At 41.2% G+C, this 19,161-nt stretch overlaps 1 protein-coding gene and 1 long non-coding RNA gene across 3 annotated transcripts in view; one reads left to right on the forward strand and one right to left on the reverse strand.

Annotated features, from left to right (window-relative positions):
* Window positions 1–2,152: 2,152 nt before the first annotated feature.
* Window positions 2,153–19,161, forward strand: part of SLC12A3 (solute carrier family 12 member 3) — a 77,554-nt gene continuing 60,545 nt past the window's right edge. The window contains exons 1-5 of the mRNA XM_056526193.1: window positions 2,153–2,251; window positions 4,937–5,331; window positions 8,993–9,115; window positions 15,999–16,074; window positions 16,157–16,252. Coding sequence (XP_056382168.1) covers window positions 5,035–5,331; window positions 8,993–9,115; window positions 15,999–16,074; window positions 16,157–16,252 — 592 coding nt within the window. The 5' untranslated portion in view covers window positions 2,153–2,251; window positions 4,937–5,034. The remainder of the gene's footprint in view (window positions 2,252–4,936; window positions 5,332–8,992; window positions 9,116–15,998; window positions 16,075–16,156; window positions 16,253–19,161) is intronic.
* LOC130276608 (uncharacterized) lies at window positions 7,327–17,700 on the reverse strand. 2 transcript variants are annotated; one of them, XR_008845187.1, is made up of 4 exons: window positions 17,558–17,700; window positions 14,289–14,347; window positions 8,952–9,083; window positions 7,327–8,187 (listed from the first exon to the last, which is right to left on the reverse strand). It is a non-coding gene; the product is annotated as an uncharacterized LOC130276608 (long non-coding RNA). The 2 variants fall into 2 exon arrangements; XR_008845188.1 differs by lacking the exon at window positions 17,558–17,700 and adding an exon at window positions 16,645–16,737.

Genomic DNA, 19,161 nt, shown 5'->3' on the forward strand with positions numbered 1-19,161 from the left:
AAATGGGGTTTCTTAAAATAAGACATTTATAAAACTGCATCTGTATCAAGCTTTGTCCTTTTCCCCTAACTTAAAGGGGTACTCCGATGGTCAACGTGTTTTTCCGTTTGTGACTTACCCTATTTGTTTTGTTTCATTTCTATTCTTGTTGTTTAGCCTACTCTATTTCCGTTCTTTGTTGTCTTTTTATCCCCCACTTTGTTTTCCTATCTTTGCTTCTATTTCCTGTTTCTTGCTGTGCTGAAAACTACAAATCCCAGCATGCCACATGCCTTGCTGGTTTGGGGCAGCTCCTTTTTTTTTGTTTGTTTGTTCCGCCCTTTACCCATCCTACTATTTTCCCGGGTCGGCCCCCTTATACACAGCACACTAATATGATCAGCCCTGGTTGGGATACACTGGCATACACACACAAAAGGGACTACAACTCTCAGCATGTGTCATTCAGGAGTCTTCAGTCTGTGGTATAACACCAGCATGCTGCCTCTGTAGTCTCCTGGGGGTTGTAGTTCATCACACCTCTATAGGGCATACACCAGTGTATCCCAACCAGGGGGCCTCCAGGTGTTGCAAAACTACAACTCCCAGCATGCCCTGACAGCCTTTGGGCATGCTAGGAGTTGTAGTTTTGCAACAGCTGGAGGCACACTGGTTGGGAAACACTGGTGTAACATGATGTGTATGCTGAATAGGCTAGAACAGTGTTTCCCAACCAGTGTGCCTCCAGCTGTTGCAAATCTACAACTCCCAGCATGTCTGTCAGGGCATGCTGGGAGTTGTAGTTTTGCAACAGCTGGAGGCACGCTGGTTTGTAAACACTAGCATACACACAAACACACACAACAACAGAGACTACAACTCCCAGCATGTCATTCAGGAGTCCCCCCCCTCCCCCTTCACATATAGAGATCATTCCCAGTATGAGATTTATTCCCCTGCAGTCCATACATCCCCAGCCCTTGCACCTTCTCATCCTCCCCTTCAGATAACACTTATCTTCTCAGTGTTTCTTCTCCTGTGCAGACCTGCGTCCTTAGAATACAGAGCAGGGGGAGGGGAGGAGCTGTGTACTCAGCTGGATGAGATGAGGGGGCGTGGCTTATTCCTCTCATGCAGACAGAGGGGGAAAAAAAGCTGTGACATCTTGTCCACAACAGACTCAGAACTGTGGACAACAGTAAAAGAAAACCCCCTGAACTACAAAACCTCCTGCCCAACAAACAGGTAAGAAAAACACACACATGCTGCCAAAACATAACACACATGTATATTGCAAAAAAATTAAACTTACAAAGAAGATGCCATATAGTCAAAAAAATTACCACTGGAGTACCCCTTTAAAGGGGTTGTGCAGGGAAAAATAACTTATCCCCTATCCACAGGATAAGGGATAAGTGTCTGATCGCGAGGGTACTGACTGCTGGGACCCCCTGAATGGGCCCCAGGTCTCTCAGAGGAGTGTGTGCTGGGAACGGCAGGCACTCTACTCATTTTTATGGGAGCACCAGAGATGCTCAAGTATAGCACTCAGGTCTCTTCGACGCTTCCATAGAGAATGAATGGAACGTGTGCTGTCCCTGGCATGCACTTCTCTGAGAGACCTGGGGTCCGTTCAGGAGATCGCGGGGGTCCCTTTTGGATAGGGGAAAGTTTGCTTTTTGTTGCGTAACCCCTTGAAATAAAAAAAAAAATGTATTAAATTTTTTTTTTATTGTGGTAATGGATTCCATTCAGCACTGTCCAAGATTCATGTGCGCAACCAGCACTACTGGTCCTGGATACTGAGAAATAAGCAGGTTTAGTTCTCTTTAGGCCCCATGCACTCAGAGCTGTATGCACAGAATTGCTACTGTTCCGTAATATACAGATATTCTCCACTATTAGAATTCTTTATATAGAGCCATTTTTCTATGTACCTGTTAATTATAGAGCAATGAACCAAAAAAGAAAATGACTCAGATGAAAAGAGACAAAGAGCAGTTCATCTAAATGCTGTGGAATTATAGGAACCAGGACTGTCGTTTTCTCTTCTAATAATATATGCTTTGGTTAATACAAGCATGTATTGTGTTAGGATTAAAAAAGTCATGGAAATGTACAAATAAAACGGAATTCTATGCAATACTCGTTGGTATTTCTGACGACAAGGGGGAGTTATCAGTCGCAACCTATTCAGGCACCATTTTATCAACAGTCTACTTCTAATATATCTATAAAGGATTATGAATAAAGAGAACTACTTTTATCAAAGGTAAGAGGATAACATAGGTATTTAGTATAAAGTGTGAATTTACCGGTCATATGTGAGTTGGAATAGCTCTGATGATGAATGCGGAGTACAGTGCATTCTGATAATAAATACTGAGAAAAGTGTGACTCTTACTAGGTAGAGACTTTAACTTGTGAACATTTGAATGGTGGTCTATACATTGTCACTGTAGAAATGTACTGCAGTGGATCAGTCTGAATAGGACATTGTAGTTGTCTCACAATACTGTGCAGTAGTTGGCCAGGCTGTTTTTTTTTTTTTTTTTTTTTTTAATTTTTTTTAACATGAATGGGGTAAACTGCAGTGTAAAGAACCACAGGCAAACTTTCAAGTGTACCCTAGCACAGTTTTTCTGGCTTTATAGTTTGTATAAAACCCATGGTTTTCAAGTATTGTATTGGACTTTTTTTTATTGTGTTTTTCGAGCATGCTGCGTTTCGAAAACAAAAAGCCAGTGAAAAAAATGACCACAAATTAAGAAAAATGCAACAAAAAATATAAAATATTATATGTTGTGCATTTTATATTTTGATATGATTTGATGTGGTGGTGAATTGCTGTCTGGTTCTTTTAGTGATGGGGCAGAGGGCTATATTAGCCTTTGCCCTATTGGGGGTCAGGGAGGTCTGGCACTGCTGGATCACCCTGACTGCGGATTATAAGAAGCAGGCATCTAAATTATATTTCATACATGTCACCTATTAATAGTTAACATGTCATGTTGTAAAATTCCTTACATTCCGTACATGCACATATTCTTGCCGATATATGCTGGACTTCCCGACAATGCACAACACATTCACCTGCCAACACTTGCTTGTTAATGGGAAACTGATAGCCGGTTCACCTGCACTATACCCAATACACAGTGTTACAGTGCGGGTGAACCTGAGTAAAATGATGTATTACTCACTCTGATCCTCTGATAGACCTAGAGCCTCTGTTGCTAATATTCAAATATGCTCCTTTTGCACAATGAAGGTGGGAAACTGATTTTCATGCTTTTCTGCCTCTGTCCCCTCTGCTGCTATATGCCTGTCCATCTCTGAATATGCATATCCTCTTCACAGCGGTCACATCCTAATTCCCCTTATTTTGTATTCAATGCCCTATATTACATTTGATTATACTACCCCAGAAGGCAATATTGTCCACTTTGGAAATCACTGCTCAAGAAGAAAAAACTCTCATACTGGCCAAAAACCCTGTGAGTGCAGACACTGTGGGGAAGATTTATCAAAACCTGTGCAGAGGAAAAGTTGACCAGTTGCCCATCACAACCAATCAGATTGTTGCTTTTATTGTTGATAAGACATCTGAAAAATAAAATAAGAAATGTGATTGGTCTATGGGCAACTGGTCAACATTTCCTCTGCACAGGTTTTGATCTCCCCTGTGTGCTGGTTGTATAAGGGGTTCGTGAACCCCTTTTTCCGCTTTTTGGAAGAAGGTCTTCACTTTTGGCCATCATTGATTGACAGGCATGGACATGTCGCAGGGCAAATTTAACACTTTGGGTAAGATTTATCAAAACCTATGTAGAGTGGTGCAGTTACCGATGGCAACCAATCAGATGCTGCTTTCATTTTTCATATGTCTCTTTAAAAATGAAAGAAGCAATCTGATTGGTTGCTATGGGCAACTTCTTTCTCTGCACAGTTTTTGTTAAATCTCTCACTCTGTGCCCAGCAACGGGTGTAGGGTTGCCCCTGGGTTGGTCAGGTGACCTGTGTGAGGGACATAAAAACATAGGTGTTTAGTGGTCTTTTCTGACAGCTGGAACTGCTGTCAGAAAAGGTGTGATGGCACTGCTTTTTTTTCTTTTAGTTATCTGGGTAATTGGTTTAATGGGAGACACATTCAAAAACGTGGTAAGTTTTACTTGGTAAGATTTACACGTGTCCTGGCTGCAATCTGTGATCTCGGACTCATGCCAGGCCAGCATGAGTCTGAAATCTATAACAGACTAGCGGCCGGTTCATGTAGGGAGACCCCTAGTGATGGGTTTTCCAAAGTGAAAATACACATGGTAATATACATTGAAATAAAATGCATTTTGGAACTTGTTAGGAATGCCTTACTGTGCAACATATAAAAAGTTTTTTTCTCATGACAGGCACTCCTTAATTTGTAATTCCATTACTCAGAACCAGAAATGAGGAATCTGTTTTTATCTTTGTTATTGCATTCACCCTATCTTCAGTACATACTCCTGATGATGATCATGGCTACAGACATTTTTGTGAACTTCTCAGAGCACTAGTCTGTCTCACTGCAGGCTAAAATGGCAATAGATATAGATAAGATTAGGGCAGTTATATAAAAAGAACAGTTTCAAGGAAAAAAACACAAGGGGTAAAATGGAGCAAATTACATTTTAGATTTTGATTTACAGTATAAATCGATAGAACTTGCATCAATGTGGATTATCAGATTTTTAAAGCTACAAAATGTAGATAAAGAGCCCTTTAAAAACAACATATTATACCGAAACTAGTTGTGTGGTTTAAGCAGTGTTTCATTTTAAAGGCTTGGCCTACTCCTTCCTATGTGGTTTCTTATCGGCTCTTTCATCACAATGTGTTCTCAGCTAGCTAAGCTATTTTTGTTGGCCTAAGGCTATGACATTTGGAGTCAAAGCATCTGATGGTCTCTTTTTCTGGTTAGTGATTTTCAGGATTGGTTCCTACTGGTTCCCTGGAGTATAAATCCCACAATTTTTATTTAATGGAATAAGTTCCCTGAAACAGCAGTGTGGTGATGAAATGGCTGAAAGCAGAGATGAGACTGCAGCAGAGGGCACCCCATCCAGTGGCCGGTTTACCATCCGCTCATTGATCGGCACAGAGGAGAATACCAAATCTCAGTATGGACAGCAAGAATCAACTTACGATACCTTCAACCCTAACAATCTTACCCATTCCAATACTTTTTACATGCGGACATTTGGATATAATACTCTTGATGCCATCCCAAGCTATGACCACTATGCTAATACTGAAGTGCCAGGAGAAGTGAAAAAAAACAGACCAACTTTAGAGGACCTTCACTCCATCTTAAAGGTGAGCTGCAAGGCCAAAGACTCAATGTAATGTCACTATGTCTAGATCTTAAGTGTTCATCAAAATTGTATTTAGTTATTTCTTGTAACATACTGCTACTGGTTTTCATTGATGTTCTTTAATATTTCCAAGCACATTGTATTTGTGTAATGTAAAGGAAATACTTTCTGCCCTCTTGTGCCAAATTGTAAAGTATTCAAACACTTCTTCCTTTTTTTTGCTTTTTGTTATGTTGTGGACTTAAGATTCCACAACCAATACCCTATAAACAGAAAGTAAAAACGGAATGTTAGAAATCTTTGCTAATTTATTGAAAAGAAAAAACTAAAATATTGTATAGTCATAAATATTTAGACCCTTGATTTTTTTCTTGGGTGTGATGCCATAAGGTTGGTACCCAATAGGGGCACTTTCTTACATTCTTTGCAGATTCTCTCAAGCTCTGCCTGCTTGGATGGGTACCATTGGTAAACAGACATTTTTAGGTCTCTCCAGAATCAAAGGCCACTCAAGGACCTTCATAGTGTTGTCCTAAGCCACTCCTGTGTTGTCTTGGTTGTGTGCTAGGCTCATTGTCTTGTCATTCAGCTTTTCTTCAACCCTGACCATTTTTTTTTTTTTGGCTCATTTGCTGAAAACCATTACTATGCTTCATGGTGGGGATTGGGCATGTGATGAGCAGTACCTGGTTTGCTCCAGACATGATGCTTAGAATTTAAGGCCAACAACTTAAATCTTGGTTTCTATCTTGTTTGTTTTTGTGTCCCCTCTTGATAAATTAGTTCCTATAGACCTAATTAAAACAGATGCACAGCCGCGCTCTTCTCCTTGCTCCTTCTAATGATCAGAAGTGGTATAAACATTCTACCCCAACCAATCAAAACTTTTTAGATGCTTCTGTGATATGTCAAAAGTTTTGTTAAATAATAGTGACACTATAAATCTGCTGGATTTGGATAATAAATTGGAAGAGACTTTTCTGGAATAGAGTTCAGGGTTGGCCGCAACACCTATTACATGGGCAAAGATCGCAGTATCGTGCTACCTGCATTGCAGCTAATGAAAATAAATGTGGTCACATTGTAGTACAGAAGTTACTGTTACCAAATAGTCCTCAGAAATCAATCCAGGACTGATTCCTAGTCAGGGGTGCACATTTATTTGCTGTTATACTGTACAATCTTTGGCTACACAAAGTGTCTGAGAGCTACATTTTTAAACTGCTTGTGACTAAATTGTACACTTATATAGTCACTTCAAATGCAACAGCAAGTCGCAGATAAGTCGCACGCATTTTTGGTCATATTATTTGTATGTTACATGTAACCCTAGCCTAAAAGCTTTCTTATGGTATCTAGAGTACCGTATTTTTCGTCCTATAGGACGCACCGGCGTATAAGACGCACCCAATTTTTAGGGGCAAAATCTAAAAGAATAAAGATTTTGAACCCAATAGGGGTCTTCAACCTGCGGACCTCCAGATGTTGCAAAAATACAACTCCCAGCATGCCCGGACAGCCGTTGGCTGTCCGGGCATGCTGGGAGTTGTAGTTTTGCAACATCTGGAGGTCCGCAGATTGAAGACAACTGCAGGAGGAGGTAATACTCACGTGTCCCCACCGCTCCGGACCCGTCACCGCTGCCCTGGATGTCGCTCCATCTCTGTTGCCGTGTCCCTGTCGCTCCGGAACGTCTCTGCTGCCGGCCGGGTATCCTCGCTCTCCGTCGCCGCCATCACGTCATTACGCACGCCGACGCACGTACGCGACGATGTGATGACGAGGAAAGAGAGCGCGGGCCATACAGGGGATCCCTGAACGGAGAAGACACCGAGGAGGCAGGTAAGGTCCCCCCCGTTGTCCTGTAAGCACTAACCGGGCTATTCAGTCGGGCTATTCGGGACCACCGCGGTGAAATCGCGGGGCGGTCCCGAACAGTCCGACTGAACAGCCGGGTTAGTGTCACTTTCCCTTCAGACGCAGCGGTCAGCTTTGATCGCCGCATCTGAAGGGGTTAATACAGGACATCACCGCGATCAGTGATGTCCTGTATTAGCCGCGGGTCCTGGCCGTTGATGGCCGCAGGAACCGCCGCGATAGGGGTGTATTCGCCGTATAAGACGAAGAAAAGGTTCGTTTTATACAGCGAAAAATACGGTATATAGTTTTTCTTTTTTTTTTATTTATTTATTTATTTATTGTTTAGATGATGAAACATCTAGTTTGAACACATCTTTCTGTAAATTATTTATGTGATTTGGAGGATATAGCTGGGGAGACCCTTGTAAATAAATAAGTTATCATGCTCAGCCACTAAATTCAACCTAGCATTCAGCTTTAGAATATGTTGTGGAATATAAATGGGGACATCTGGCTATTGCACCACATCATCTGGATACAATCTATCTGTGGTGATAGGTGTAATGCCCAGAGCACCCGCACATCCTGTGTAAACCTAGTATTTGGTAGGCATATATCTGACTGCGTCTCACGCACACCTGCGTAACCATCTTGAATACCTGCAGTTCTAAAATACATTATGAATAGTGCTACAACTATTTGTTTTATGGTACTTTGCAGAGTAATGGTATAAAAGAGCAAAACAGCAAAGCCAACAATACAGGCCCCAATCCCTTTTGGTCTTGGTAATTTCTAGCACCCACTGGTTATTTTTTTTATTCTTAAAATATTTCCTTTGGTGGCCATAGACCCTTCTTTATGTAGAAGCTTATTTCACTAGATTATTGTATTGTTAATGTTGAGTGGTTACAAAAAGTTACGAAAAAAAAGGGTCTTGTTTCGGAGATCACTGGGGGTCCTAGTGGTCGGTCCCACGATCAGATACGTATCCTCTATCCTGTGGATAAGGGATAAGAGAGTTTTCACCTGACAATACCCTTTAAAAGATTTTTTTCAATGTTCATGCTAAATTGTATTTTATTCATAACAGAAACAACACACTTTGTTAGTCTGTAACACGACTAATACCCCTACCTCCCAACAATCCCTTTGACATATAACAAGGTCCATGTTGCCTGCCATCTTGATGGGAAAATAGCATTTGCTCTTAAATAGGATAAAATCTGCATCCCAGCTTATTTAGTTGTACTGCAATTGATCAACTATCACAGATCTGGTCCATTCATTACACTGGCTGGCAACATTTTATCATAGGGTGTTTTGTATGTTCAGGCCCCGAAGAACATTGTATCAGTGAAAGGTGAGATAAAAAAAAAAATAAAAAAATACCGTAGGTATTTGTCCTTTGTTTATTACACCTCTTTTTGCTGTCAAAAATTGTGATGTGTCCATGTGTAAGCACTAGGGACAAGCTACCAACTACAAAGTGTGGTGGGAAAGACAAGTAATGAAATGAATACATGAGACTCCTTCACTCATAGCCAACAAAGTGTGCAGGAAAAGTCATTCTTAGTAGTAAAAATAAGATTTCACTAATCTATTCTTGTTCCCACAAATGCTGTGTGTTAAAATGTGTCAATATGGCCTGAAAATGCTTCTCTTTGTTTTATTGCTCAGAGAATTGAACTTTTCTTCAGTACTACAAAGTCATTTTCTTGTGTATTTATTGTATGTATTATATATGCAATAGGTATTTCTTACCATAAAGTGTGCCTTTAAACTTGCACATTCTGTCTCCACAGCACGATCATCTGCAGCTTCCAGTGTATGAAGGCAGTAATGACACTCCTGATGGGGACGCTGAGAACGTGGTGGAGAAACCAGCAGGGGAACCTGTCAGATTTGGGTGGATAAAAGGCGTAATGGTAAGAATGATGACAATTTTTTTTTTTAGCTACGGTACCTCCTTTATATACCATATTTGCCATAGCCTTTACTATAGGGAGTAGAGCGGTAGAGGTCCCACTCTACTCTGGGGCCACAGATTCCTTATTATTATAACTCTTAATATAGCACACACAGATTCAAATGCGTTGTACACTAAAACTTATGTCATAAAGGACACATGGCAGACAAGGGCATTGTTACAGAGTTTGTGTTGCAGCAGAGGATTTTCAAGGGGTACTCCGTTGCTCAGCATTTGGAACAAACTGGAGTCGGAGCTTGTGGCATCATAGCCCCACCCCCTCAGGATGTCACACCCCACCCCCTCAATGCAAGTCTATGGGAGGAGGCGTGACAGCCGCCACGCCCCCTCCCATAGACTTGCATTGAGGGGGCGGGGCGTGATGTCACAAGCTCCAGGCTGAGCATTGGAGTACCCCTTTCAGCCTACATCTCTGTATTTAGTATTCTATGGACATTTATAACTAAGGGGAACCTTCTCAAAAAACTTGTCACCTGTTTTGTCTTGTTTACGAAGTGTATACCTCCCTGTTTTTAGTTGATTTGCAATAAAGTATAAAACTTTTATTGACTATTGGAGCGCTGGATTCTTCTTTTTCTTCTCAAATGCATAAATTATATATTAGATCAAAATAGCATGATTATAGATGGCCTCTCTTCAAGGGCTCACACGTGTCTTATTTTGTCCTCATTCAACAAGCAAAAGAGCGTTCACCTGCTCTAGCTCTACTTTTCTTTTTACCTGCACCTCTGATTTTATGAAAAAGCACTCCGTTTTATTTTTATTTATTTTTTTGCTTGTATACTGCTAGTGCTGGACGGTATACCGGTTCATACCGAATACCGGTGTGTTTTTTCTGTAGGTTATGAATTTTTCCCTATACTGGGGGGACTAATCATGTTACCTGCAGGCTCTGCTCTCCTTCTCCTCCTCTGAACCGCGGCACTGGAAATGAATGAGTTGTGAGCCGCGGGCGCAGGACTTCTGTTTGGAGAACGAAAGCTGTCACCTCCCCCTGCAAGTGCAGAAGGCCAGTGGGCCGCGGGCGCTTTAAATTTTTTTTTGACAAATTCCCTCCTCCAATAAAAATGTAAATGGTCCCTTTTTTACATTTAACCCCCCTAAATAAAAAATAAAATAATAAACATATTTGGTATCGCCGCATGCATAAATGTCCAAACTATCAAAATATAATGGTAATGATCCCATACAGTGAACGGCGTAAACGTCAAAAAAAAAAAATTGTCCAAAATTGCTGCTTTTTTTGTCACATTTTATTCCAAAAATTTGTTATGAAGAGTTATTTAAAAGTTTCTTATATGCAAATGTGGTATCGCTAAAAAGTACAGATCATGACACAAAAAATTAACCCTCATACAGCTGCGTGCATGGAAAAATGAAAAAGTTATAGGTGGTCAAAATAGGGCGATTTTTACATATTTTTTTAAAATCAGTACAATAATAGAAAAAGTATGTAAAGATGGGTATGATTTTAATCGTATTGACCCACAGAATAAAGAAAACGTCATTTTTACCGTAAAGTGTACAGCGTGAAAACGAAAGCCTAAAAAATTTGCACAATTGTGGTTTTCATTTAAATTTCCTCACTGTCCAGAGTAGGAGAAAATCCCCATAGAAAACCTATACTGCTCTGGACAGTTCCTAAAATGGACAGAGATGTCAGTAGAGAGCACTGTGCTTGTGATGTCAGCAGAGAGCACTGTGTTCCAAAAAGAAAAGAATTTCCTCTGTATTCAGCAGCTAATAAGTACTGGAAGGATTAATTTTTTAAATAGAAGTAATTTACAAATCTGTTTAACTTTCTGACACTAGTTGATTTGAAAAAAATTGTTTTCCATTGGAGAACCCCTTTAACCTCTTAGGTACGTAGGGCGTACCTGTGCGCCTTGCGCTCGGTCCCGCTATAAAGCTGTCATTAGCCGCCGGGACCTGGGCTAATAACGGGCGGCACCGTTGTGCCGCAAGCTATTTACCCTTTAGACGCGGCAGTCAAAGTTGATCGCCGCGTCTAAAATGAATGTTAAAGCTTCCCGGCAGCTCAGTCGGGCTGATCGCAGTGAAATCGCAATGTCCCGATCAGCTAGAATGCGAGCGGAGGTCCCTTCACCTGCATCCGTCACGTCCGATCGGCAATTGAAATCCAGGCTTGAGCAATCGACCGCCGATTACACTGATCTTTGCCATGTTAATGCATGGCGGTGATCTGTGTATGAGATCGGTATGTGCAGTGAAATAGCCACCAGGAGGACTAAAACATTGCAAAAAAAAAAAAGTTAATAAAGATGATTTAACACCTTCCCTAATAATAAAAAAAAAAAAAAAAAAAACTGTGTAAATAAACATATGTGGTATCGCCGCGTGCGGAAATGCCCAAACTATAAAAATATATCATTAATTAACCCGCACGGTCAATGGCGTATGCACAAAAAAATTCCAAAATAGTGTATTTTTGGTCACTTTTTATATGATGAAAAAATGAATAAAAAGCAATCAAAAAGTCCGACCAATATAAAAATAGTACCGATAAAAACTTCAGATCACGGCACACAAAATGAGTTCTCATACCGGCCCATATGCGGAAAAATAAAAAAGTTATAGGGGTCAGAAGATGACAATTTTAAAGGTATACATTTTCCTGCATGTAGTTATGATTATTTTTTTTTTTTAAGTACTACAAAATCAAACCTATATAAGTAGGGTATTATTTTAACCATATGGACCTACAGAATAAAGATAAGTTGTCATTTTTACCAAAAAATGCACTGCATAGAAATGGAAGCCCCCAACATTTACAAAATGGCATTTTTTCTTCAATTTTGTCGCACAATGAATTTTTTTTCTGCTTCGCCGTGAATATTTTTGTAAAATGACTAATGTCACTGCAAAGTAGAATTGGTGGTGCAAAAAAACAAGCCATCATATGGAATTTTAGGTGCAAAATTTAAAGCGTTATGATTTTTAGAAGGTGATGAGGAAAAAATAAAAATGCAAAAATGGAAAAACCCTGCGTCCTTAAGGAATTAAAGTCATTTCACATTATGTGCAGTACTGATGCCTCATCTTATACAAAAGTGATTTGACCTATTTGTTTTGTGAAGATTTGAAGTCTTCAGACTGTGTTAAAGAGGTACTGCAGCCAAAATTAACTTATCCCCTATCCACAGAATAGGGGATAAGTAGCTGATCATGAGGGGTCTGACCGCTGGGAACCCCCTCCACCCGCTCTATCTCTGGAATGGGACCATGTCTTGCTCAGGAGCGATTTGATTGATTTCTATAGGAGCACTGATGATATCCGAGTGCTTGACTCGGGTCTCTTCAGAGCTCCCATACAAATCAATGGAGCTTGTGCTGTCTACCACATGCGTTCTTCACTTAGAGCTCAGTCTTAGCGGTCGGACTCCCTGTGATCAGCTACTTTAGTTAACTTTGGGTGTAGTACTCCTTTAATACATTTTTACTGCATTTTGGCTGTTTCCTCATCAATTTCATTTCATTTTTGGGATATTTGGAAAAATCATGGCCAAAACAGAAAAAAATGCAGTCAGAGCCCAATGTTGAGAACTCATGAGTGGTGTATTACTATCCTGATCCAACAGAGAGAGCTACAGCATACAGTTAAAGGCGTTGTGCAGCACTCTCTTCAGCACTCCCATAGAGAATGAATGGAGCGTGTGTTGTCCCCAGCACATACTCGGGTCCCATTCAGGAAATCGTGGGGGTCCCAGCGGTTGAACCCCTGCGATCAGACACTTTTCCCCCCTGTAGATCAGTGTTTCTCAAGCACGGTCCTCAAGTATCCCCAACGGGTCATGTTTTCAGGATTTTCTTGCTCTTTCCCAGGTGATATATCTGTGGTCATGCCCAATACACTGACCTTAATTATATCACCTGTGAAAGACTGAGGAAATCCTGAAAACATGACCTGTTGGGGGGACTTGAGGACTGTGCTTCAAAAACACTGCTGTAGATAGTGGATAAGTTACTTTTCGTTGCACAACCCCTAAAGCTGGGAGAGATCTTTGAGTTAGCAGGTGCGATTTAGTAGGTGATGATGTCATCCTGTAGTTCACAGGAAGTCAGCTGACCCAGGACATTACTTCCTTTTAACACATTAAGCACTTCCTTTGTGTCAGACTGGTGATCACATGACTTCTCCCTGTATAGACATGAGACTGAAGTAGTTTTATCCACATTGGTAATGTATTACCTTAGGCAGTTAAGACATCTGCAGCAAAAGACAACTTATCCCCTATCCAATGCTATACGCATTAGCCACTCACATAGAGCGGCAATGTGGGGCCCCCTTTGGGAAATCGCGGGGGGTCATTGCATCTGTGTCTCCAGATTGTTCATATGGTACTGCACCTGTTGTTTATAGCAGAGATTATCCTTTAACAGAAAAGATTTTATGGGTTCATTTAATATTCTTCTTTTTTTTTTTAATCAGAACAATCACCACCATCTGCTGGCAGGTCACTCAGTAAAAACCATAGATAGTGTCTATTCATTTTACCATGAAGGGCCTCAGCCCCAGATGTGGTGTCCGAGGCAATGAGCTACTTCAGAAATCTCTACAAATAAATTCTCAGATGTTGGTACCAGAATCTTTTCTAGTTTTCGGCTGCAATATAACTGAGCTGGCCTTTGTGTTGACTAAAGAAGAACAACCCTACAGAGAAGAAGTGTTATTTCCTAGAACCAAGTGGTGATCACTACAGACATCTTTGCTCGAGGTTGGGGTACATGCAGATGTTTCAGACTTGGCAATGGTACAGCTGGCTTGACATTGGCAGTCTCCATGTAATGTGTAAGATGTCAGTTGGCATCAACTGGGTTGTCTGTACATGTTGGATTAAAATTGCTATATCTATATCTGGAAGACCAGCAGAATTATGGATCCTGACCCAGCATAAGCGGGAGCCAATCATTCTGGGAGCTGGGAGACATCTAGCTGATCTCAAACCAACATATAAGCAGTTCTTCTCAGCCAGGAGAGACTAAGAATCACTTAGATTCCCTTGTTTTAAGAAACATTAGCAGCTCCAATTTAGGTAAATTTTTTTGGTCATCCAGAAGAAAGCCGGGAGACTTCATATGAGCATCCTTACCTAAGCATTTGCTGGACGATGCTGTTCTAGGACTTTCATCTTCTCAGAACCCAAAGTTTCTACCGTGAAAAATATTAGAAGATTATTTTCAGGTTTAAATTTTTTTTTTTTACTCTGATGAATGATTAACTAAAGTAATATTTGATTGAGGAACAAGTACAGCTACTATCTCCTGAATTATTGCAGCAAAATAATCTTCTCTCTTTTTCCAATTAATAGTCTACTGCTCAGCTTCTATTCAACTGGCAGAGAGATCATGCAATCTCCTTCTTTGCACTATTAATATGTGATATACTGTGGGTTCAACATGGAGGCTTCTAAAAGTTCAGCCTGTCACACCAGTGTCCTCAAGATTGTACATTGTACCTTGCCATTCTATCTTTAAAATTTGTCTTACCTGTAATTTTACTTTTTCTGAGTTTGTAGGCAGCACACATACTGTAAATATCCTCCCAATAAACTTTTTTATACAGTAATTCAATGGTGGTGCCGAAATGAAAATTATTGTCCTGCCCACTTCTATTTTTTTTATTTTTTTTGGATAATAATGTTTAGTTATGCCCACAAATAAACATTTTGGTCTGAAACTGAGAATTTAGTAAGTTCTTGGCTGTAAACAGACCCCAAACTACAACATCCATCAGATTTTGCTATAGAGCAGTGATCTGCAACCCGTAGCTTTTTATCTGGTGAAGCAGTACAACTCCCAACAATCAATGACAACTACCAGCAATGCATAAGGGGATAGTAACACAATAAAGTGCATGTAAAGCACAGCTTTTAGTTGTCAGGACATTCTTGGAGTTGTAGTTCTGAACCAGCTGCAAAGCCACAGTACATACACGACTTTATACATTATTGTCCCGTCTTTTTGAATATTTCAGCCCCCACCTACCCCACGTCATCATCATGGAAGCCAGTGTCACATCACAACTCATCCCACCGAATCTGTCATCATCAAAGGTCCTTCAAGCAGTCTAATCTTAGCTAAACCAAGTGTTTCCCAACCAGGATGCCTTCAGATGTGATGTTGCAAAACTAAAACTTCCAGCATGCCTGGACATCCTGAGACTGTCCAGGCATGCTGGGAGTTGTAGATTTGTAACAGCTGGAGGCACCCTGGTTGGGAAACAGGACTAAGCCAAACTTGGAACCCTCTCCAGCTCTGATTAAAATACTAATCGCAACTTCTAGCTCTGCCGAGGGTGATTGAGTCAGTCTGTCTGTCTGCCCCTACCCCACCGCAAGCTCTGCACATTTCACCACATTTTTCTGTTTTGGCACTATACAATAATTTTCGTTTTCCAAAAATTCAGTGCATCACTACAATTTAACACTATTTATTATACATGTGTGAGCTCTGGGAGAGGGTTCTTCTGAGGCCACCAATTATTTATGCTAATGTTTGACTTAAGGAAAGCTAAATTACATGGAAGTCACATTTTCTTTATTACAACTGTGCTCCACTGACCCAGAGGTGATGTAGTAAGAAGATACTAAGGCCCTGTTACAGATTTTGCATTGGGACCCAGTAACTTCAGGTTATATCTCCACCTGCCTTTTAAGTGTTCTATACATGTGGAAAAGGCCCGCAGTATCAAACTGGCCCTTGCACAGTTCTTAAATTTATTTTCACTGAGCCTGGTCTTAAATAAGTAATGAAATTTGCCCAAACTGTTTCACTATGTTACATTTCTTATATATTTTTAGATCCGCTGTATGCTGAATATATGGGGAGTAATTCTTTATCTCCGACTGCCTTGGATAACGGCTCAGGCTGGCATAGGTCAGCACCATGTTTCACTGCCAAGTTAGATTTGTTTGATTTGAAATATTATGCAGTAATTCATTGCTTACTCTTTCCTTAGCACTCACTTGGGTTATAATCCTCATGTCTGTAACAGTCACCAGCATCACAGGATTGTCTATCTCTGCCATTTCCACCAATGGGAAAGTGAAATCAGGTAGAGTAATCTATGTATGAGTAAAACAAAGCCACTGGTGCCTGCGACTTTCTCTTACAATCTAAATTTTAACAGAGTATATTTTACCCAGCTTCCCAGCCGGCCCCGGCCCCGCATCTCATTCACTTTAATGAGCTGACCAGAGTCAGATAGTGAGTCCAGTCGGCTAATTTTTGTCCCGTATCCGGTTTTGTGACCTGACTGAAAACCGTGGTATGCTGCGGTTTTCAGTCCAGCCAGAAAACCGGATACAGAGAAAAATGAGCCGACCAGACTCACTATATCACTCAACAAATGAATGAGATGCAGGGCCAGGTCTGGCTGGGAAGCGGGAGCGCCCGGTTTGCATATTTCTCTGCCGGATCCGGTCCTCGTATGATATAAACGCTCACCTCTTGATTCCCGGCCTTCTGGCTAGGATCAGAAAAATTTTTATAGATCCGGCCAGATGTCCGGGCAGTATATCTGCACACATTCACTTATTTATTTCCTTTTTGTCTCACTGTGCACTTTTTTTTTGTGTAACACGTTTGCACTTTTTCTTGTACTTTGGGTGATTCAAGAGCACGTTCCTCAGCTCTTAGATAAAAAAATAAATAAACGTAGTGTGAACCCAGCCTAAGACTCAGACTGTTAGGAGTGAAAGACTTAGGCATGTGTTTCCAATATAGCACAGAAGTGGGGACCTTTATTCAGGACAAATTGGGGGAGATTTATCAAAAACTGTGCAGAGGAAGAGTGGTGCAGTTGCCCATGGCAACCAATCAGATTGCTTCTTTCATTTTTAAAGAGACCTGTGAAAAATGAAAGAAATGATCTGATTGGTTGCCATGGGCAACTACACCACTCTTCCTCTGCACAGTTTTTGATAAATCTCCCTCATTGTCCTCCCCCTCTGATTGGGTATACACACACTCACAACACTGATAGGGTATACAAACACAACATTAATAAAGACATAAAGGTATAAGACAGTTCAGTGTATACTTCTAAATAATAGTTATGCTGTTACCAAACCAGTATAAAAGGAACAAATATCACCATACTTTCACTTAACAAATCCCAGTATACCAACATTACCAATAATACCACCATGAAAGGAAAACATAATACCGCCACACCATGACTACATACTACCACTATATAGTGACTTAAATGGGCATTGTCAGATACAAAAACTTTTGATATGTTGTAAAGCATGTATAACCAATAGGTTTTGCAATTGCTTTCATTAGAAAATGTTCAGTATTTCATACTGAAAAGCCAGTCAAACAACTGCCCCCCCCTGCCTGCTTGTACACATACCAGTCCTGCTGTGTCCATGCATCATCACCTATGTCATGGACACACTTTCTTGATTGACAGTTGTGAGCACAGGGCTGACAGCTGGAGGAAAAATCCTGTCACTGTCAGCTTGTGTCCCGCTACTGTCAGTGAGGACAAGCTGGGAGTTGTAGTTTTGCTAATGCTAGGGGAGATGTGAGCAGACAGCATACTGAGGGAGGGGGTGGATACCTGCACAGTGAGGCCACGCCCCCTCCCTTTGAGAGGAATTCAGACTAGTGAGCTTAATTAACCTCTTAAGGACCCATGGCGTACCGGTATGTCATGAGTCTGCTCTCGTTCTATAACGCAGGGCCACGGCGTGCCAACCCGTCCTAGCGGGTCAGGCCTGGCACCTAGCAATGGCAGGGACCCGTGGCTAATAGCGCCCAGCAATGATATTAACCCTTTAGACGCGGCATTTAAAGTTGATCGCCGCGTCTAAAGTGAAACTAAACTAATGCCGGTTAGCTCAGGGGGCTGTTCGGGATCGCCGCGGTGAAATCGCGGCATCCTGAACAGCTATAGGACACGAGGAGGGTCCCCTTACCTGCCTCCTGGTGTCCGATTGCCGAATGCTTAGTGCCTTAATGTAAAAGATCAGTGTGTGCAGTGTTATACTATGGGAGCTATAACATTGCAAAAAAAAAAGTTAATAAAGATCATTTAACCCCTTCCCTAATAAAAGTTTGAATCACCCCCCCCCCCTTTTCCCATTTAAAAAGCTGTGTAAATAAAAACAAAATTAAACATATGTGGTATCGCCGCGTGCGGAAATGTCAGTTATAAAAATATATCATTAATTTAACCACATGGTCAATGGCATATGCGTAAAAAAAAATACAAAAGTACAAAATAGCGTATTTTTGGTCACTTTTTATATCATGAAAAAATTAATAAAAAGCGATAAATAAGTCCGATCAATACAAAAATGCTACCGCTAAAAACTTCAGATCATGGCGCAAAAAATGAGCCCTCATACCGGCCCATACGTGGAAAAATAGAAGTTATAGGGGTCTTAAGAGGTCAATTTTAAACTTATACATTTTCCTGCATGTACCGTATATACTCGAGTATAAGCCGACCCGAGTATAAGCCGAGACCCCTAATTTCAACCCAAAATCCCAGGAAAAGTTATTGACTCGAGTATAAGCCTAGGGTGGGAAATACATCATCCCCCCCTGTCATCATCCAGACCCGTCATTAACATCCTCATCATCATCCCCTTTTCATCATCCCACACATCCCCCCTTCATCATCCCCTTATCATACCACACATCCCCCCTTCATCATCCCCTTGTCATCATCCCACACATCCCCCCTTCATCATCCCCTTGTCATCATTCGCCCTCAGTGGTCTTCAACCTGCGGACCTCCAGAGGTTTCAAAACTACAACTCCCAGCAAGCCCGGGCAGCCATCGGCTGTCCGGGCTTGCTGGGAGTTGTAGTTTTGAAACCTCCGGAGGTCTGCAGGTTGAAGACCACTGCGGCCTTCGACATCATCCAGCCCCCTCTCACCCCCTTTAGTTCTGAGTACTCACCTCTGCTCGGCGCTGGTCCGGTCCTGCAGGGCTGTCTGGAGAGG

Source organism: Hyla sarda, chromosome 6, assembly GCF_029499605.1.
Source record: "Hyla sarda isolate aHylSar1 chromosome 6, aHylSar1.hap1, whole genome shotgun sequence".
Taxonomy (NCBI): Eukaryota; Metazoa; Chordata; class Amphibia; order Anura; family Hylidae; genus Hyla; species Hyla sarda.